Genomic DNA, 22,041 nt, shown 5'->3' on the forward strand with positions numbered 1-22,041 from the left:
GTGACGAACAGTTACGATATAAGTACACTATTTTTATCACAAGCATTTTTCTATTGTTACCGGCACAGAGCACGAACACTGGACAATCTCACTAAATACTGTCAAAGCCAAGGTCTGGCAGTCTAGGAACATGAGCACATTTGCTCGGAGAGTTAAGATAAGGAGTACAATAAAAAAAAGGTCACATATAAGGTCTGTTTAATGAGAAATCAGCAGCTAGTCAACCAAGCTTAGCATACGGGACACCACTAAAAGTAACAAAATACGCCAGCACCTGTATTACACAAGAATCAACCCCTTTTATCCTGCTTTAAAGGGAGAGGTTTCTTGGCCTGGAAGGTTGACTTTCTGCTGACCAGGTGTTTTCTGGCTTCATGCTATGCTATCTCTTTGCAGGCTCATATTGATTGGGTATTGTATATGGATCTAAAGCTGACCCAAATGCTTTGATGAAATGAGTATTTAAATGCCTTTGTATAGGTTGTGTTCATGTAATATATGCATTGCACAAAACAATGTGCATGGAACAAGGAAAAGTATTCAAAAATGAAGTTTATTTTCCACATAACATACTAAAAGTAGCCTGAAATCTATTGGCTTTGAAAAATCTGACAGATTAAATTCAAAGTTCATCTTACAACAGATAAATGTATTTGATGGTTAAATAAACCAGTGTGCACGTCCGTTGGAAACTGTATACGTCACATTTCTAAATATATAATATATATAAATTGTCAAAAGCTAATTAGGAAGCGTGTTTCTGCCTGAATTGACAGATTTGCTTCACACTGGTCCTTTCTCTTCACCACACAGGAGCTGCCTGTTTGCCCCATTAACATTACATGTTCCTTAGTTACACCTCTCAGGTGACAGAGCAGGAAAGTGCCATTCTGCTGCTTATTCGAAAATTCTTAGAATGGCAGCTCAAAGACACACTTATACGTTCAGCAGAATCTCAAACATTTGTTCCCATATAGAAGCATAAATCTAGACCTACGCACATACACAGTGTACAGTATAACACCCAAACACTGTGCCCCCTCTCTGCGTATTTGTTTAAGAGACTGGTGGTTGGTTAATGTTCCAATTAGGGAATGGCTGAGGGTCGTTAAAAAGATGAATGTCTCTCTCACACCTTAGAGACCTGAGAGACGTAAAGAGAGAGGGGGACAATTTGTCATCACTTTCTTATGGCTAAAATGATGCTAGTTTATTCCTCTGGAACCCAGACAATTGATTTTTAAGTCATTTTTCCAGGTGTTCTCACTATTTAAAAAAGCAAATCTGCTTATTTAAATCAAACACCATGATGCACTTAAGTGAAAATCTTAGATTAACTGCAAACTAACTCCATCATTACCTTTGTCTGACTTTACCACTTCCTCCCTCATTGCTGCTGTGCTTTCGCTCCAGTGTGCAAAATACAACTTTCCACTGGACTGTGAGTGTAGAGTTCAAGACGCCACCGAGGGGCTGCACATTTCATTTACCCAAATGTCATCCGCAGCTTTGCCCCGGTATACATACTATGTAATTCATTTGTTTACATTCACTCTATGAATTAGGTGTGGTCCATGGCACAGCCTTGTTATTGCTTATAGAATTATATATAGGTCGAAGTATGTGGTGCTCAAACACTAGGTCTGTATTTTGTACCTCAGATTTTGAGGGTTTAAATTTCTTTCTGTTGTTTAGTGGTGATATTTGGTGATGGGGGGTTGAATTCATGCAAATAGAAATGACTGAACGGAGCAAACAGGGCTTTAAGCCCTCTTTCAGTTTCTCTTGGATGAAAGAAGTGGTCTGAACAAACGACCCTCTGTTTCTCTCCGTACTGTTAACAATCACTTACTTGCATTATTTGTAGGTACAGTGGGAGCTATCGGGAGTTAGTTCCTTATCTTAATGTAATTGATAAAAAAGGGTGGACACGCATGATTGTCAGGCAAGTTGCATATTGGATTACGTCAACGTACTTGTCCAGCGTGGTACAAATCATTAAGTCTCTTCCAGTTCACTGACAGTTTCTAATGATGTGTTCTGTTTGTTTGTGTGTGTGTGTGCCTGACTGCCTGCCTATGGGACTTAATTTGTGCATATTCTTTTCAGGCACTCTCAATGTTCTTCTGAGGGTGAGAAGCATCGCCTCTGTGGATTCGGTGGTGTGGATGAAGTCTGGTCATCAGGGCCCCGAGTGGAGGAAAGCATTCTTTGACATCAGCCCCAGTGGACCCTTCCAGGTAATGGCATGGCAATTACCACAGGCGAAAAAAACAACAAAACAGCAGTTCAGTAGTTTTACTTTTAAACTTATATATTAATATTATATCCGCCGTTACAGATATACATGCGTAGAACAGACGAGAGGATGTACCCTAAGAGCTTGTGTTTCCTATATAAGCTCACCCTGCACACTTGCAATACAAAGCATCTGATATGCGTTGCATAACTTGGCCTAAAGGTACGACCTGGCCAACTGTTGGCAGTGGAGAACTGTTTGCTTGATGTTGAAAGACCTCAACCTCTAAATTTAAATCCGCCTCCAGCGATGGTCTCTTGAGGGATGATTTCCACCACGTTTCAACAGCATTGTCAGGTCTGCTTTGTCTTGCTCTAAGAAGAAGGAATACATGGAGTTTTATGCTTATATACTCGCTCCATTCCTTTTCTTTCTGCCATCTCTCTCATCTCTGAGACATTTCCTCTACTGAGACTTTCCCCAGGAGGAAGGCCTCTCCTCAAGGAGGTAGAGACAGGAGTGTTTTTTTTTTTACTCGGATGACTGTTGAGAATCAAGGTAAATCAAGAAGAATAAAGCTTCCATCTCTAGTTGAAATTTGATTAATATTTCACAGGAAATTCTCCACGGTGAAATTTGAAGCTCCAAAGAGCCAGAGCAAGTCAATCGAATTAGGATTCATGTTTGAGGCCCCAGAATTATTCCAAAACAAAGTTAACTTAACCAAAATATATGTTATGTTCCTTAGTGAAAGTATTGCTAAGAGAATTCTGGCTAAATTTACTACGTATTTCTCAAAACCTGATTTCATCACATTTTTGATTGCATTGACATTCAATATTCATTATCATATTGAATTATTGCCCACTAGTTGGAGGCAGAATATCAACAGGCATTAGAAATAAAAACAAAGTAGTAACAGCAAAGTGGTGACAAGGTTAGAAAAATAACTTAAGCGCTCCTTTGGCAAGGTTCTTCCCTTTTTTGGTAACACTGTCAATGCCTGGGCCTCAGAATGGGATCAATGACTGAGTACGCCCACTTGAATGATTTATCATTCATCAAGCCATGTACATTTGTGAAAAAAGAACAGAAATTAATAAATGGTGAAATATGAAGGCTATAAATCAAACCCAAATTTTTAACTGGGAGACTTGGGTGAATTTATTTTAATTGAATAAGTGTGGGTACAGTATTTTGGCATTCTATCACCGAGGGGAGTATTGATGAATGAGAGCCTTTGAATGAGCATTCAGCTCATTTCCTGCTGCATGTCAGCAGCAAGCCGGTGCTGATCTCAGGGTGTAACACAAGTTTTCACACGGATTTGAAAGATCCAAATAGTGTGCACGTGTAGCAACATAACCACGAGAAAGAACATTTCATGTAATAATAACATAGAATAAAAAAGAATGTTAAATGTGAACAATCATTAATAAATGATGCATCACAGAATGGAATCTACGATAAACTTTTTATTACATCATGAATTAAAAAAATAAGTGAACCTGGTCACTTTCACCTATAAGGATTTTAAAGTGAAATTTAAAAGAGGGCACTGATATCCAATACAGACTCATTTGAGTTTGGTATGAAAGGCGCGGCTGCGAGGGATAGAAGATCCTGAAGATCAGTGCATACAGGATATTACTGAGGAGTGGCCCAGAGTTATTGTATGACATTCTGTATATTTTGCTTTGATTGGACAGGTGCTACTTGGGACCCGATGCACAATGAGAACATGTCAATCACTGGACACCGTAAATGAGACAACTGGGATATTTTATCACTAATTTAAAATTCTGACCAAGCTCAAGTTAAGCTTGTGGGGCATAACCTTCCCTAGTTTGGGCTGAACTATGATTTTTTTCTTTTCTTATTTCTTATAGTTTACCAGAAGTTCACTTTACACGTCAATAGTGGAAGAAAATGGTCTGGGAGAAATAACAGGGGCAACGCCTGTGTTTGAGCGGTGTCTGTTGACACATCACTGAGGTCCCTTCGGCTCTGTGGCAGCTGCGCTTGCAGTTAGCTCTTCTCTGTTGGGATGTGGCCGAGTAAACTTTATGACTCAGTACTCCTTACTGAATGGACCCGCCGCTTTCTCTCTCACCACTGTGTCTATTTGGAAGTGTGTGCGTGCACATGTGTGTACTTTGGTAACTCTACAACCCAACAGAGAGGGCGAAAAATTGAGGGCAAAAAATGATGATGGGTTTTGTTTTGCGCGCCTCTATCCTCCTGTGTGTGTGTTTCTCAATCTATTTCTGTTTACGCTTTTTTTTCCCCCTCACTCTGCTTATCTCTTTCTCTGGCCGTGTGCTGGGACAAGAGGACCAGTTGGGTCGATTCTAGCCCTGGTCCCATTCACACACACACACACCCACACACACAAACACCACACTCACAGCTGGTGATGAATAGCTCTGTAGCACACAGACTTTTCAACTGTCCATACGCAAACACACACACTTTTTCTTTTAATATGCATTTCTACCTTGTTTTTAGACATTTACCTGCATGAACACTGTTATCCAACCAAACACATGCAGACCTACAGCCAAATCTTTTTAAATCAACACTTACACTAGTCTCTTCTCCCCTGCAGCAATTAGCTATGACAGGTCAATTAACAGGCTTATTTATGAGCAGGGGATGCCTGCTAGTTGTGTTGTAATGATTCCAGATACTCTTTGTGCGTGCACGGGGGAAATTGAATCCATGATGAATGTGGGCTGAAGGCCTTTGCTAGGGGCTGCATTTGCTCTTCATTAACTATGCCTCTGGAACCCCACGTACCTTTCACCATTGGAAATGAAGTCGGAAACTCTGGGCATACTGTATGTTTTAGGGCTCCTCTGTGATGTAGTAAGATAGGGATTTTACTTGCATGTTATGGATGGCATATTGGGGATAAATAGCAATGCTCGGGGATGAAATAATGCAAGAATAGTCAGGTAAAGAAGTTAAACATTGGCTTGCAAGATTTCTTAAAATCCCTGCAGACCGAGGAATGAGCCTTGTGTGTTAGAATGTTTCATTTGAAGTCTATATGAGCATCACTTGTGTTTTGTGCCGCTGCTAGTACACCGCTTAAATCAACGGATAAGTGGATTGCTAAACTATATTTGGGCTGCTGTTGAAATACATGGAAGGCCTACCCAATTTAAGTCGGGTAGTGGGAAACACAGCTTTGGAACAGTCACACTTTCTGGCCGACCCTTGTTTGATCAGTGCACCTTGTCAAAAATAAAGCAAACAGATGCATATGGAGCGTTTTGCATTAAAGTTCAGTCAATTCAGTTCAAACAGAAAATGTTGCAGTTAATCAACAATAATGCATAATGCATAATGCATTCGTAGCATTAATCACAAAACGGCATTCCTTTTCTCATTATTACTCTTATCCTACTTCATTAGCTTGCTTTGTTAGCAATATTACTTTGTTAACAACAAACTCTGGCAAATGTGTTCATATGGTACCCTCAATCAGTTTTAGTCCTGTCAAACCAGAGCTTTAGTCTACAACATTTATCAGTATCGCCAGACTAAGGCAGCCAGACGTGTGTGTGTGTGTGTGCTGGGTTATATGTGTGTGGGAAGGCAGTGGTGGGATGGGAAATGGCAGACTGAATTACCAAAGAGGTATGAAATGGTTCAAATGCAGGAAACAGGAACCAAATGGGAAAAATGTGTATAATCCACGGAGAGTCTGAAGGTATTTCCTCTGACAGAGACAGATCCTGCCCACTCAACACAGCAGACACCACATATGTGCTGAAAGACACACACGTGACACAGAAATCAAAAACACCAATCGCACTTGCAGCTCCACTTTATACGCAAACTGCAGCACGAGATGCAGACGGTGTCGAAGCAGGCAGCCTAATTGGTCCAGATATCACATCCTGCTGCTAATGGATTGAAAATATTACAAGCTGTTTGAATTCTCTAACACTAAAGAAAGGAGCTTCAACGGTTCCCTACCTAGCTCCTTTAGCATAGGAACCACTGAATGTGGTTCCTATGCTAAAGGAGCTACATAATTCTGCCTTCTTTGTATTTAATAAAGCTACACAACCCTTAACCTCTATGATTCAATGATAGAAAATATACAAGATAATATATCAAAGTTGCTACTGTAACAAACTGAAACCACCACGACTATTCACACACACACACACACACACACACACTGCTGCTGTGTAACAAATGGAGTTTTTAAATAATGCAGCCTTGATCCCAGCATCAGCCAAAGATGGGGAGCTGATAAACATTCCTATACATTTCCTTCTTCCTTACTGTTATGTCGAGATCACCTTGAGCCTGAGGAAATTAAATAGGAAGGATGCAAGTCATTTTCCATACCTGTTCTTTCCCTCAACCCATCGCTGCCTCTATCTCTCTGTCTCCAGTAAGTGCTGGTTTCCTCTCAATCAATAATATTGATTGAGCTGTCTGCTGTTGACAATCGGAATAACCTCACAAAATTAGCCTTTGTTGTGCTGTTTAGCTTCTTATCTACAATTTGAAGTTGCAAAGAATGGTTCTATTAGGTCTATTCTGTCAACTGCTGTGGCTGTTGGTAGTGAAGTTTATGGAGGATGAAATGACTGTTAAAATTACCAGTGATTGGAATTTGGAAGCCAAGGAGACTAAGAATTATGCATTGCTGTCTTTTTACAAGTAAATAATACAATGCTTAGTCGCCTTTGCCAGCAAAACACTATTTGGAGAAAAAAAACGACTAATTAGGGTCCTCGCTACGACTAGTCGTAGAGGAACCTATTGTATTTCAAGGAATTATTATTATTCTCACAAACCACGGGCCTTTTTGGGCCTTTAGCATATCCAAAAAGTTGTTCAATTTGGCATGGATATCTGGACTGTTAAAAAATGTGATAATTTTTGGGTCTCACATTTGTGTATAAAGAAATGTCTCTACAGCGCCCTCTAGAAATTTTAAAAAGCCCACACTAGGCCAGTTTCCACTCCCGATGTCCGATCAGTTTGAAAGTTGGCACACAGCTACTCGACATGCTCTACAAAAAAGTCAATCATTGTATGCAAATGCGCCTAACTAGATTTTCTGCCATTTTTAATTTTGTGAAAAACACATTTTTGGCAATTTCTCCTAAACGCTGAGTTTGATTGTCACAAAACCTTCGGTGGATCATTATTGGTTCAATGTACCCTCGATATATCGGAAATTGTGCTCATAGCTCATTCTTTTGGTGAGATATGGCCCAATTAACTTTGCAAGGGGTGTGGATTAATCTGGCAGATTTTTTACTTCCAAATGACTTGGCCTGCCCTTACCAAAATTATAGCATGTGTAAACATTGAGGCCCTGAACACACTCTAATTCTGGCTCATTTATGGTATTTTGAGAGGCTTTAATTTTTAATAGTACATCAGAAGCTCCTGGTTATGTGTTGACATAAAAGGCCTAAAACCATGATAATGTCAAAGATAAAGTTTGCAAAGCGGCATTCCTGGGGTTGCTCCATACGGTTAACGACCACTGACTTGCGAACGCTTCGTCCGACGGCCGCAAGGTTCCTCGCCGCATTTGTAACCGTCCGACCAGTGCCCCGACGTGCAAGGAGTAGCAAGGACCCGTCCAATGCTGCTCGTTTGCATTGCTTTCTTATATCAATTCTAATGCAATAGTTTTTGCATATGTTGCATGAGGAATAGTAAAAAAAAATCTATAATTGTTGGGCCCCCATTACATAAATCCTTTATCCCTCCTTTTCTCGCAGCACATCACGTGTGATATTAGTTGATTTTTTTCACATCTAACATGTACCCATTTATATGAGATAAAGTTTGTAAATAGACAGTAGCTATGTATTCTAGCTAGTATTCACTTTTTTCCTCATAAAGTTTGGAAATGGTGAAAAATGAATGAGACAAAAGGGCCAAGCTCAATGATGCATTCAACATTCATAACCTTGCCCTAGCGTAGTAAACACACCATCTATGCCTCCACTATGTATGAAAAGCTTCCAACGTGTTGCCCCAAGCCTAAGCCCCTGTAATGTCACCCTTTTGACATCATCAGAGATATTTATGTCAGTCATGACAAAGTTCCTCCAGAACCACAGAAGACACACTACATCAGGAAGGTGTGCTGTAAGGCGTAGCTACTTTGTGATTGACAGGAAGTGTCCTTGTTTACTTTTGACATCTTTAACCCCTTTCAGAGTGTGTTTTCAGTTCATGAAAGAAAATTGTTACCGTTTTGGTGACCTACAAATGGCATGTTCAACTTTCCATTTTGGTCGCTCACATCTCCCCCATGAACAATATTTGTAGAATTTTCTAATTCTGTCGAATTCTCAGGGGACTGCTATTTGAAACAAATGTTGTTTTGTTCCACAGACTGCTGGAGTGACTGCATAATTATGCTTGTTTCATTTCTTCTTCATGTTGAAAGCATGTCCATGGAGAACACAAACTTCCCAGTCCTGTGCACAGCTCACTGACTGCATACATCCTTTGAGGTGCTGCCACTCTGTTCTGCATTTCACCTCTTTGTCCAACCAAAGTTAAGGCATTTTTGATATATCTTCCCTTCTATTCTCTGTAAAAAAAAGCTGTACCCCGGCCGAGGTCTTGCATTAATACAAGGCTTGACAGTGGTAACTATTTACAATGAAACTTAACCAATAAGAAAGCATTAGAAATGATATAGTTTAATGCCTGCTGTCTACTCTTACTCTTACCAGTTGTACTGCCACTCTGTGCCCTTCTCTGGTCTGGACTTGGCTTCATTAAATATTTAACGGAAACTAAAGCCTTTTCTTTGAGCCGCCCATACAAATAAATCAATTATCATTCAATCAATCATTATATCTGTGGCGATTGCCATTGCTGAATGTTTTTGTTGCCGTCTTTCTCAATGCTGCAAGCCTGCAAATCCTGAGTGAATAGTTTTAGCTAATGTTTTAAGCACAAACAACATATAACCATGACATAAAAAAAGAGTTAAAATGTTGATGTAGATTCGTTGAGGATGAATTGTGTCTTCAGTCGCCCCTTTGTGGATTACCCAGAGGCCATCTGTGTTCCTTGCAGTGTTTGGTACCTGGAGGGCTCGTAGGAAACCAGGCCAGCCTGCATTTGCACCGAGTCTTTTCTGCATCAGTATTTCAAAGTCTCTCTCTCTCTCTCTCTCTGTATCTCTGTCTCAGCTGTGTCCCCTCTGGTATATGGACAGCACATCAATGGGAACATTATAGGTTACAAGGCTCGACAAAACGACACATTCACCACTCCAACCTGACACCTTTTGATCTTGCATTCACACATACACACACACACACGCACAAGCAGTTGATCTCGCTTTGTCTTTCTCACACAGACAAACTATATCACACAATGTGCACTGGTTTGACAAGAAATGGCCATTTAGATGACTATCTCTTGTATACGGTGTGATGATTCTTGAGTGTTGTCGTTTAATATCAGACACATTAGATATACCAGCAGGCTTTTATGGCCCATGACCCCATTTTTACATCCCACAATGTCATGGTCCTTATTACATAAACTGTTGTCATAGTAGTCAAGTGAGCCTTTTCTAAAATCTACTTTTGAGTTACAATCAGATATATTTTGATTGAAAAAAACACAGTAGACCATATCAGTCCCAAGAATGTTTTATCATTGTTAATCATTCGCCATCATTGACAGAATAACAGATTTGCTGAAGTCATCCCGGCGGCCGGGAGTAATGTTTAAGTTGTAGACACTGCTTGCACTTGATCTGCCAAAAGTGAACATTTAAGTGAAAGGACACACACCCTTTTCCCCAAAATATCAACTGCCATTATTTTATATTATATATATTATATTTCCTTTCAGTGTCCACACTGCCCGATCAGTTTTTACATTTTCAAAGAAGATCTCTCGCTCAAGGAGTAAATTAGAACCCAAGTGGAAAAGAGATGGTGTTGCTCTTGTGTCTACATCTGCCCCATGAATGTCTATTTAAAACTGATGGCACCGTTTGTTGTTGAATGCCTAACTTCCATATTGAAATACAAGTAAAGGAATGCCGTAGCAGTGCAGATGGTTACTGTGGTGCGTGCACCATTCCCCACCTTTTCATTGACTCTCAACATGTACGCGGTTTGGTCAGGCCTTTCTGCTTGGTGTATTGAAGCACAGGTCACCTGTTCCTTAACGTGACTGGAATATTTTGAGGGTTAAGTGCCTTGCACAGAGGCTGGATGTCAGATGAATAAATATTGCTAAATGTGCAAGACCATCTAACAAATTGTGCATTGGGCGCATTTTTGGATAAAAGCACTTGACCGATCAAATTAAACCTTATTACTGAGCACTTTGACATATTTGAAACAAAACGTTGCAAAGTGCAGACGTCTGCAGTTAAGACCATAATAGGTTCAGTTGTGAGAGTTGTTTTGGTGTTTTTGGAGCTATACAAAGTTTAATTTGCTCTTTTCCCTCCTTGTATTCCACACAGAATGCACTGGGTTTTTATTAGCTGGGTTCTTTGCTACACCACTTTAATTAGGCTGTCAGTCAAAACCAGATGGCTGGTGGCTAAGATGGGGAAGTCGCCTGGAAAGTTTTCACAATATTCTACTGTTTGTTTTGTAGTTGTTGGTCCATAACTGATTGTGGAGTAAGACTACATTCCCTGAATAGTTATTACTGATGGATACGTGGATACTGCTACCTGCATATTGTTGCGGGCACTGTTTTGTTTACTATGTTTTACAGCATTATCTCCTTTGAAAAGCCTGTACAATTGGTACGACCTTTTGGAGCTACTTTATGTTCAACATGCAGTATGTTTTATCATTACACTCTTTTGTTGATGTAAAAAAAAAACCTGTGAAACACAATAATTACTGCTTGCTGCAGTGAGCAACCTCCCTCCTATCAGATATTCAACAAATCAAACTATTAAGCAAGTCCAATTTGTTTGCCATGGTGCATGCTGGGTATATATATCATCCCTCAGTCTCTTTGTCCTTTACCCTCAACAGATCGTGTTTGAAGGAATTCGAGGCGCGGGTTTCGAGGGAGATATTGCCATTGACGACGTGTCCATCACCATAGGGAAGTGCAAGCAGGAAAACACTGTAGCCAGCGCAGGTAAGACAGGTAAGATAGACATAATCACCCGGAGAAACACAAAGACACAAATGTGATCAACTGCCACCATCTACTCACACAAATTGTATGTGAATGCAGTTACACTTTATTAATAGCCAAAGTGTCGATAGATTTTTGCATTAAACTAAAATGCAAATAAAGTAATCGCTCATGAATCGGAAAGAGAATTGAATTCAACAGAATTAATTTCACCTGAGACTAAATAAATTGAGTGGCAGCATGGAAGGGAATTAATGGTACTGCACGCTTTTCAAAGGCACAAGAGAAAGTGATCTCCTTCTTTAGGGAGGGTATTTGATGTAGAGAGAAAACGCCATCGACGCTGTGCGATGACAAGTGGACATCACAGGGCACCAGCATGGAAGCCGTGTCTTCATTCTCTGTTTGCAGTGCTACTATTGCTCTATTTACCTCACAATCCCCTCCATCTTTCCAACACCACACACTCACTTCCATCATACCCCGTCTCTTTACCCCTTACTTTCTGTTCTCTATTAGCCATTTACCCTTTATCAACTGTACACCTGTCAATTGGTATTTGACATTTTCTGTATAGCCTTTAAAAAAGCGAGCATGAGGGATGGAGAGAAAGAGATAAACAGGAATCACGATGCAGTCAAGGAAATCACACAATGGCTAAGCATCAGTCCACCAGGTTGAGTTGTTTCACTCCATAAACTGACCACAAACGCTGTACACCCCTTATGCTGACATGCTTGACAAGTTTTACCAGGCAATCTGGCCATGAATAGAATAGCAATGTACAATTTTTATTTTACTTAAAAATACTGTCAGTCAACTGTGCCTTAAAGGTGAGCCAAAGAGAATAACACGTCCGCTGTAGGGAATGAGTGCATGTCCATGTAAGCGTGTGGAGAGACACTCAAATAGCCTGAAGGGTAAGGGTGTGGAGAGGAGATGGAGATAGAGAAAAGGTCAAAGACAGAGAGTGACCGAAATAAGGTGTGCGATTGTGTGTGAGTTTGTGTGTGTGTGTGTGTGTGTGAGAGAGAGAAAGAGAGAGGGAGCGAAAGGCAGAGGGGGGAAACAAGAAAGAGAATATTGAACTAAAACCTGCCAGCAATTTAGCTGCAGTAACAGCTGCCCTCTGCAAGCCAAGATGTGCAAACAAACATGCACACACACAAATGCATAAACATCATTAAATTCTCATCATAGCCTTCATTGCATTCTCTCTGTCTGCAGACATGCTCAACAACAGCTAGTTTGCACCGTTCTGTTTTTGCACGCTGGCATTGATGTTGAGTGAACTGGCTACACTCTTAACAAGAATCAAGCTGTCTCTTCAATTGTACAAAATATGGTACAACTTACAACTGATCTTTTAGTTGTTGTTTTGACAATTCATCAAATAATGTGACTTAGCATTTATAACGGTATAATGGACACGCTTTTACTGAAAAGAGTTCATCATTTGCAGTTGGAGTGAATGCAGTTTGAATCAACTTATGGCAATTTGATCATACATCCCAACACGACAAATCCTCCTAAACCACAGGTGTCAAACGGATGATTTTGCTATTGTGAGAATTAAATAAATTGCATTTCGATAAAAGTAGCTGCTGTTCCTAAACAATCCACTGGGGGTCGCACTCTGTGATTGAGCGCATGCGTTAGACCAGGGGTCAGGTGGTTTGCCGGTAGATCCCTTCCATTGAAAAAAAAAAAATCACGTCAGGTCACCACGCATGCGCGATCGCTTCTGGCAGCCGATAGGCTCGTTATGTTTTTTTTATATAGATTCGTTTTGCGCCCCCGGTATGCAGCGCTGTTGTTCCGATTGGTTACCGCAACGTGTACGTAATTATTATTATTCGGGCGAACTGCCCGAGCAGGAGAAGGGCGGAGGGGGCCCCTGCATTAAACCTTTTTGACGACGCAGCGCCTGCTTGAAAATGATTGTGTTCCCCCCAATCGACCACCCTATGATTTTAAATGGTCTGGCCCACGTGAGATGAAAGTGGGCAGCATGAGTTTGACACCCCTCTAAACAACCACATGTAACCAACCACCACCCTGAATTTATGTAAGAGGAGTAAGAATTTATTGGGATGAGGATAACTTGCAGGAACATGTGGTCAAACAAAAAGGCCCAGATATCCGCTGGCAGAACCCCGGAAATTCAGCCCTCTGTCCTCGTACGCTTAACGGAGAGATGCTTCAAAATTCAAAAATAAACTGTAAATGCTGTAAATTCTGTCTATGCTCACAAATAGACACAGACATTTGCTTCTGGTTAACTATATGCATGCACAGAGGACCGTTGTCTTACGGCCCTCCACAGATGAAGGATGATTGTGGTTGACATGTTTGGTGCAGCTCTGCCTGCGTAAATCATAGAAATTCACCAGAGGGAAATTTTAACTTTGTACTTTATTACCACAAGGAGTGCCCTCCTCATCTCTTTATTACTCTTCTATCACATGGATCCCCAGCATTATATTGTGGGATTCTGGGAATTCCTGTCAAATCAGAAGTAATAAAAAGTAACTCTGAACTGACTTCATCTATTTTTCTTTTGACAGCTCAAATTGACAGCTCAGCGAGATCTTTATCGGGCATTGTTATTGACATTCGTGACATTGACGTGTGGGTAGCTATTTTAAGTGCATTCCTAGCTGTGAGGGTTTTGATATTGTTAAACTTTGTTTTTTTGCATTAAAAAAAATGTGATGCTCAGATTTGTATGAGTGGATTAAAATGTCTCAGCTCGTTCTCCAGTAATAAATACATGGAACCGCATACTAATGAATGAAATAAATGCACCAACAAAGTAAAATTATAGGAAAACTTACATGGTTGCATGCATCTAACTGGCAGGTTAGTCTTATCAGTAAAAAGGTTGCACACAAATGATATCAAATGACAGAAGATGTGTGCACTGTATCTCTAGCTGTGCATAAATAACAACAGCCTGCTTGGTGGAAGAAAAAAAAAAAAATCCATCACATATTGGCAATGATGACATCAATTGTAACATATTTTTCTCATTATAATCTCCAAGCTGTCATGGTTCAAGATCTTGATGGTGAATATCTCTGTTTCTCTTTCTTATTTACCCATCCGTCGCCTCATTCTCGCTTCTGTCAACCTCAACGTATTTTCTTTTCCACCTTTACTTTCCTTTTTTTCCTGACGGTGTCTCACTTTTCTCCATGTAAATCATAAAAAAACAGATGGATAGATTTTTCTTCAACCCTCCTCCTGCTTTCGTCACACAACTGGACTTTTCCATTGCACATGCCTCTCCCGTCGGCCTCAGGCTTAGAGGCCGCCGTGGGCCCAAGTTTTGAGTTTATACATGCAGCTATGTGCTTGGCCCGTTGTTAATGCAATGTTTAGCCTGCTATTCATCTACAAGCCCATACGTAACATGAAATACACCAGTTTCTAATTGGTTATTTGGCCTGATAATAAGGTTGAGATTTAACATCTGTGTTAAAAACATTTACATCAGTTGGTAGACAGCTTCATAGTCTTTGAATAGAGAAGGCAGGTTCTCCAAATGAGGCTTTGCAAAATGTAACATTTCCCATTCCATTTTGATGTGTTGGTGTCATGAAAAACACCAATGTAGATATTTTGAAAAATGGCATTTACGGGATCTATATTCAGAGAGATTGCTCTCAACATGGCAATGACTGAGCTAGCAATAATGGTGCAATCAGCGCTAATACGTGTTGACATAGCCAACAGCTTTTACCTGAGGTGTGGCCTCTTGGTTCTGTGGCAACGCGGTTGGTCGGTCGGCATTTTTCTACTTTAACCACCTAATCACCCACTGTGCCCTATCATCAGTGCAATGCAGAATCTCATTGAATTTGAGTCAATGTATTTTATTGGCTGGTTATACACTGGGTTTTATGGTGCAGTGATGCAGATACGCATGATAGGGTTTATAGGTTTCCGGTAGAAATAGAAATCTTCCCGGTTCTGCGTGAACTCTGCTTTAAAGCATTTTTGTCCCGTCGGGATGGCGGAAGCAGGCCTCAATTGACCGTGACCCGGAACTCACAAACAAGGTAACGACATTGAACGTACCGACAAGAGGCAAGAGACACACATGGTTTAAATACACTGTGACGGTGCAGGTGATTGGACACAGGAGGAAACAATCAGGGACACGGCAGACAATCACAGAGCGATGACGCGACAGGGCAGGGCAGGAAGTGAAGCTAACCCAGGAACACGAGAGGCTGGAAACAAAAGCATTGCCTGGTAACAATGTGTCTGTAAGTACTTAAGTGCTTCAAATAAAAAGACAACTGTGTTTTGTTTTTTTGTCTGTTTCCATAGTTCTGATAGGTGGATCACACACGCTCCCAGTGGCCAGCTGGCTGACCTTTGGCCTCTCCTGCATCGTGTCGCTACTCTACAGATGATGAGCATTTCCTGCAACTCCGCTTGTCTGTAGTGACAGACACTGCCCTGACTAGCGCACTTACACTTCTCTCTCTTTCCTCCTGTCATTACCTCTACCCCCCGTCTCACTGTCTATCCTTCTCAACGTCTTTATATCTCTGCATTGATTTCCTTCTTCTAGCTGAGATAAGTGGTAACACAAAGTCTTTGTCCTGTTTTCACTCCTCTGCTTTCTTCTAAAATCCCCTGTTCCCCCGGACACTGACTCACGTACTGTATTTAAGGTATAAAGACGTAGTGACCTTTGATAGTTGTACTTCACACTCTCCCCATTGCCACGCTATTTATTAATTTGACCCATTAACTGGATCCATGTGAGCGTGACACTTTGTCGCCTTCTCCTCTCCTTCATCAACCTTCATCTATACGTCATGTACCATTCCCTCAACCCGCAATCCCCAGACACACCAAAGTGTCAGACACTCAACCAAAGATGACAAAGGACCTGAGGGAATATAACGAGGAAACAAGGATTCCAAGAAGAGAGCAAAGGAGAGAGAGGAAGTGGAAGAAATCCTACTTTTTCACAAAGGCCGTCTCCATTCCGTCCCAAACTTTGAGGCCATGGGAGCAACTGAGAGACGCACGAAGAAGGACTCTTGAATGAATTCATGAATAAACAAATGAATGCTGAGTGAAGGACAAACCAGAAACAGAGGAAAAAAGAAGTGTGATTCTGGTAGCCTATCTACTCTTCTTGCCACAAGAGACAAACCTCAGTGCGGAAAATACGTGTACATTTATCTCTATATATATATTAAATATAACAAAGTTTAAACTAAAACACAACTAGGACAGTGGAGGACTTTACAAAGTGAAATTAAAGAAGCACAACGTTTATACAACCTCTGCTGTTCCTTTGGCTTTTATTCTACTTATGATGTGATGTTGCAGTTTGTCAGACCTATTCAATGTTTTTGATATTTTGCTTTCTTGTTTTGTTCAAGGGTCAATGGCAATGGGTAATAAAGTATTATATTAATATTTCTGAGGAGAATAGATGATGATTTGTGATCCAGAACCTGATAGAGAGAGAGAGGGGCAAGGATCACCCGAGCCACCTGGATAGAAACCTCAACTTTTCCTCGCACATGCCGAACATACACACACACACACACACACACACACACATGCTAACACAGAGTTTTCCTTGCTGACATCACAGGCAGCCCCTCAGTCTCTTCCCCACATACCTGTCATGACTGTGAGATACACATTTATAAGGAAAACCATGGACGGCAGACGCACCTTTGACATTTCTGCTCACATTCCACAACTTTCTTATCCCTGGACATCATGATTGATTAACCCCTAAACAATAGCTGGACATAACTCTAATGAAGAGAAACGTATGAAACGTATGATGTAGGACAGAAAAGAGTTCATTTCAATACTTCTCTCTCCACAGGTGATTGAATGTTGTGTATGAATTTCCATACACTTTTCACAAGAGTGAAGGATGGAAAAGATTGTCAGTGTCTGGCTGGTGTGCAAAGTGGGTTGCATATCAGATTCTCTGTCATTTTTTTAGTTAGTGTTAATGTCTTTAATGTTAACAGTTATTTTCATAATCACAAAGATTTGATTGTTAAAGTTAAGCAATACTCATATCTATACATCTATAAACAATTGTTTAGGATTGCTTTTAAGATGGCAGTTCAGTCTGCAGAAACACCATCATGTCTAAAACGCATCGTAATGGGGACTTCTCATCATTTGTAGTTTTTTCCTATGTTATTGATAATAATTAAAGCTGAAGGTATTTTAGTCGTTCAGGGGGTCGAAAGCATGTTTGCATTTGGCTGCTTCATGCTTCAACTTATCTCTAGAATTCCCCTCATTCAACAGTCACCCGCCTCCAATAACCTGTGTATAATAATATGCTTCATTACCATTTGCATTACATGCAAATCATGTCTGTCAATTGGAATTTGCACTTATTTTATTTCTCAATTGCAGTCAGTGCAAATTGCATTATTGATTTCTTTATCGTGAATAGTAAATACCACATACAGAAATATTGTGCTTATTTGACATGCCCAGTCAGCTGTTTTTGGGAATGTCTATGGCGCTGATGTTTACTATTGTATGTGCAGAACATCATTCTGTATCCTTGCCAACCCACACAAAGTAGTGTAAGGAATGCTTGACAAATGTCTAAAGCTCCACTGACCATAGTGTAGTATACGCATATTGGAAGCCATTGAACGTCTGCTAAAGGAAAACTCTCCCTATTCCTGGCTCATTGATTGATCTCTGTCATTATACATTGATGGCAGCTTTTATTTGGATGATACAAGCTATTTTAGAAATGTTTGCAATTGGAATAATATGCTTTCCTGTAATGTAGCTTGGTCAATCTGCGATCATATAATAGTGATAATAACATATTTTAAACATTCTATAATATCCTTAAAATGTTTCTGTCATCATCTAAAAAGAGTGTTTTAAGCATTCATTGTAACGACCACGATTCCACCTGCATAATTGACCAAGGTAATTGGCCATATGTGGTATCAGCTTAAGTTGTACAGTATCATAAGCTTTACTCATCTCTAAAGCAGCATACTGTTACACATGTCATAATAAATACATTTCAGAAATATCATCAAGAAATGTTGTGTATCGCATTTCATTTTGCTTATTGTCAAACCATCGCTCATATTGGTCCGTATTGTAATCTCCAGAAACAGGGGAAACAGAACCATCACTGCATCTGGACATGTGACCGCTGAATCAACACAATACTGTTGACGTTTTAAGATTATCTGTCACTTTTGTTCTATTTCCCAAAATTACACGGAAAATCCAATTGGTTGCGTTTTGATATTTATAACTCAAGTTCAAAGTGACAGAAAATCGGAATATCACAGCATCCCATATACACCAACCCATTGCAGAGCTTTTCATTCCTCATTGTGTTGACTGTTAAAGCATTGAAACTGTAATTTTTTACCAAAATTAAAGTATGTGGCAATATGACGTAACTGTCACTTTATCCAATGACTTTCCAAAAATATATTCATAATTTTTCTCCAAACTGGCTCACTAGAGTCAACTGGTTCATGGTTAGCTTTGGGTCCCACTATGACCCCCAAAACAGAGTATTCAAGAGAACGTACATCAAACAATTGCAACATTTTGAACGTGGTTTAGGTAATTACCATTTAAAATATTTAGTGTGAAATCAAACGACAACCACATTTTTGCTTGTGAGAGTGAAGTTTCCATAAATCTTCTATGGTCCAATCTCATGCTAAAGGCATCATTTACAATTAAATTAAAATGTATTAAAAGAATCAGGTGCTTCATTTTTTCAGTCTATGAATAAAAAAAGAATTTAATAAGGAAATAAATTAAAGGCTTTTGTCAACAATAACAACCTTTTTCTTACATTTTTGGGAACTTACGTTATTGAATTGAATTAAAAAAAGAAAAGAAAATTGAAGTCCAGTTTTAAATGATGCCGATGAATACAAACCAATGACTAGACAACTAGCTAAAAGTTTACCACATGAATTAGTCATAAAAGGACCTGAACTGTTATTTTATCAGGCCAGTTTATATCTAGTGAGTATCTAAAGATATGTCTATTCCATAATGTTACATTCCGGTCGTTCTCACGTAGAATAAGTTAGTCAATGCCATGGCCCTGTGCAAAGACTCTAAAAGCACATACTGTAAGTTACGGTATCTTTAATGTAAGCAACTGAATGATTTCTACTTTGTACCAGCAACATGCTAATTCATCTGTTTACTTAGCCACTTTAGAACTGCACGTGTTAAAATACCTTCTGATTGTCATGCCATGTCATGTCTGAAAATCAATGAATTGATTTTGAGTACATGGACACAAAATGTCCTTTTTTTTCCTTGCAGCTTAGCACGAAAACAATTCACAATCAATTTGGATCATTTTACGTTCTGGTGTACACACAAATTCAACGCATCCCCATGACTATGCAACAGTCGGAGCGAGTGAGATTCAATTATTTATCAAAAAAGACCCCTTTACGTTGAGCTGGACGGATAGTGGATGTGTCCAAGAAAACACAGACCATCAACGAGACTGCTGTGTGACGCTGTTTGTCCCAAAGTTAATTAACGCCTTTGCAAAAGAAATTTCCGGAAACCGTTTAGTATTTTTCTTACTTTTGTTTTACAGAACAATGTCATCCTGATTGTTTTTAAAAAAGCAGTGGATATTTGTGGCAGTCAGCATAAAAAAACAATACATCTCATTTCTAACTCTGGTGCACTTGTCGAAATGTTTTGTATTTATAATGTGCACTGTCCCGTGTCAAATAAACCAATAAAATATGTTTTGAGACTATTTCACAAACTTTCACGTTTGTGTAGGACATACGCGAGTACACCCTGTATATAAGTAACAAGGATTCAACAAACTGACTGTTAATTGTCCACCGGCTGTTTACTGTCTTCACTCGCTTGAACAGATTGACATACAAGAGACTGACTTAAACTAATCCACCGGTGTCCTGTCCATCACGGCGAAAGCTGTGAATACACTCAGCAACTGCATCATGTGGAAAGAAATACAAGTAGAGGTTATTGTCTTTTTCTGTGGGGAAGGAGACAGTGTGAAACAGTGTCTCTTGAGTGCTGCTAACCGTCCCAGGTAATGTTTATGACCGTGTCACAGTCTTGCTTTTTCAGGCAGGAATGTTTTTTTTCCCCACAAAAACGCTGTGACCGTTGTCCTGATTTCCCTCAAAAGGCGGATGAAACATTTGGACATTTGACAGACCCACATGACAGTGTTTCAGTGCATGTGTTGTGGCATCAAAGGTTTCACAGAGCAGCTTCAAAATGATGCGCCTTAGAACCTTGTGAATAACATGTTTAGGATTGCAACTCACTGTGACAAGTCTATATATTAAGTGAGCTTTGGGAAACAGTGCATTGGTGACAGTGATAGTTGTGACTGTAAGGTTTTAAAGCATACGCCAGTCTATACGTATTGATCCATAATGGAACAAAATATGTGAAATGCACCTTTAATGGAACAAAAATGGAGCGGGGTATCAAGTGTTGTATAGCTCTGTCGTGTACTGAATATTTTAGAGGAAAATATATTTGAAATAAGACTCTGAAAGGTATGAATAAATAAAGTAAATAAAACAAAAAGTTTTTGTTATCTTTTTTTCCGCTCCATTTGCTCTTGTGTGAAAAAAGGGAACGTTTTGTACTTTTGTATAATATACATATTCCTTTCCTGGCAAATAAATAAATGAGAAGACATAGCACCTTAGTCTGAATAAGTATTTGTACAAAGAGAATGCCAGCATTAGTTTAAACTTGAGACATGAGATACAGCTGGCCTTACTGTGTCCTCATTCATCTAAATCTGCTCACCACCACCTGTAAAGGACACTAATGAAGGGACGCTTGTGTGCCGGCTGGTTTCATGGGCCGGTGTGGCCTGTTCCTTCGTTATTCCATGACACGGATCCAGAGTTCGTACAACATGTGGAGTTTGCCTTGTTGTAGCTGATCCTTGGAAGACTCACCATGCCAGTAAGCCAGTGAAGACGACCAATTTTAGACTGGAAAAAACCAAAGGCGGATAGCAGGAACTTCAGAATTGGTCAAATCAACAGTTTGATACACTTTGAAAAAGAAGGAAGGTATTGGAAAGCTCACCAAAACCAAAAGCACTGGAAGACCACAGAAGACCTCCTAATTAAGAAAAGGAAGGTCCGATTAGGCTTTGGCAGAAAAGCCTGATCAGTTTTGCAAGAAGACTCTTTGGAAAGATGAAACCAATATAAACTTTTACTAGAATGATGGAAAATGTAAAGTGTGGAACAGTTCATGATCAAAGGAACTGTTCATGATCCGAAACATACTACATCTGTCCACATCTGTCCAACATGGTCTAGTCTTATGGCATGGGCATGTATGGCTGCCAATGGGACTATGCCACTGGTGCTCATTGATGATGTCACAGCTGATAGAAGTAGATTGAAAATGAAACAAGACAATCTGCGAAAACAACCACGGGGCTCCTCAAGACAAATAAATAGAATATGAACATGGTTTTCACAGAAAAAGAAACAAACAACCAGCAAAAGCCTGGCAAAGCATCTCAACGAGGGAAACTCAGCGTTTAGCGATGTCTATGGGGGCAAGACTTCATGCAACCTCTAGATAATAACATTACATCTTTAGCAGTTCTGTTT

The 22,041-nt window shown here is 39.9% G+C and overlaps 1 protein-coding gene across 2 annotated transcripts in view; it reads left to right on the plus strand.

Annotated features, from left to right (window-relative positions):
- Nucleotides 1–19,135, plus strand: part of LOC119229216 (MAM domain-containing glycosylphosphatidylinositol anchor protein 1) — a 121,550-nt gene extending 102,415 nt beyond the window's left edge. Inside the window, exons 16-18 of one of the 2 annotated variants that reach the window (XM_037489424.2) lie at nt 2,110–2,240; nt 11,266–11,383; nt 15,713–19,135. In XM_037489424.2, the coding sequence (XP_037345321.2) occupies nt 2,110–2,240; nt 11,266–11,383; nt 15,713–15,798 (335 nt within the window). In that variant the 3' untranslated portion in view covers nt 15,799–19,135. The remainder of the gene's footprint in view (nt 1–2,109; nt 2,241–11,265; nt 11,384–15,712) is intronic. The other variant, XM_037489433.2, reaches the window with a different exon arrangement.
- Nucleotides 19,136–22,041: the final 2,906 nt, after the last annotated feature.

Source organism: Pungitius pungitius, chromosome 4, assembly GCF_949316345.1.
Source record: "Pungitius pungitius chromosome 4, fPunPun2.1, whole genome shotgun sequence".
In the NCBI taxonomy this organism is placed as follows: Eukaryota; Metazoa; Chordata; class Actinopteri; order Perciformes; family Gasterosteidae; genus Pungitius; species Pungitius pungitius.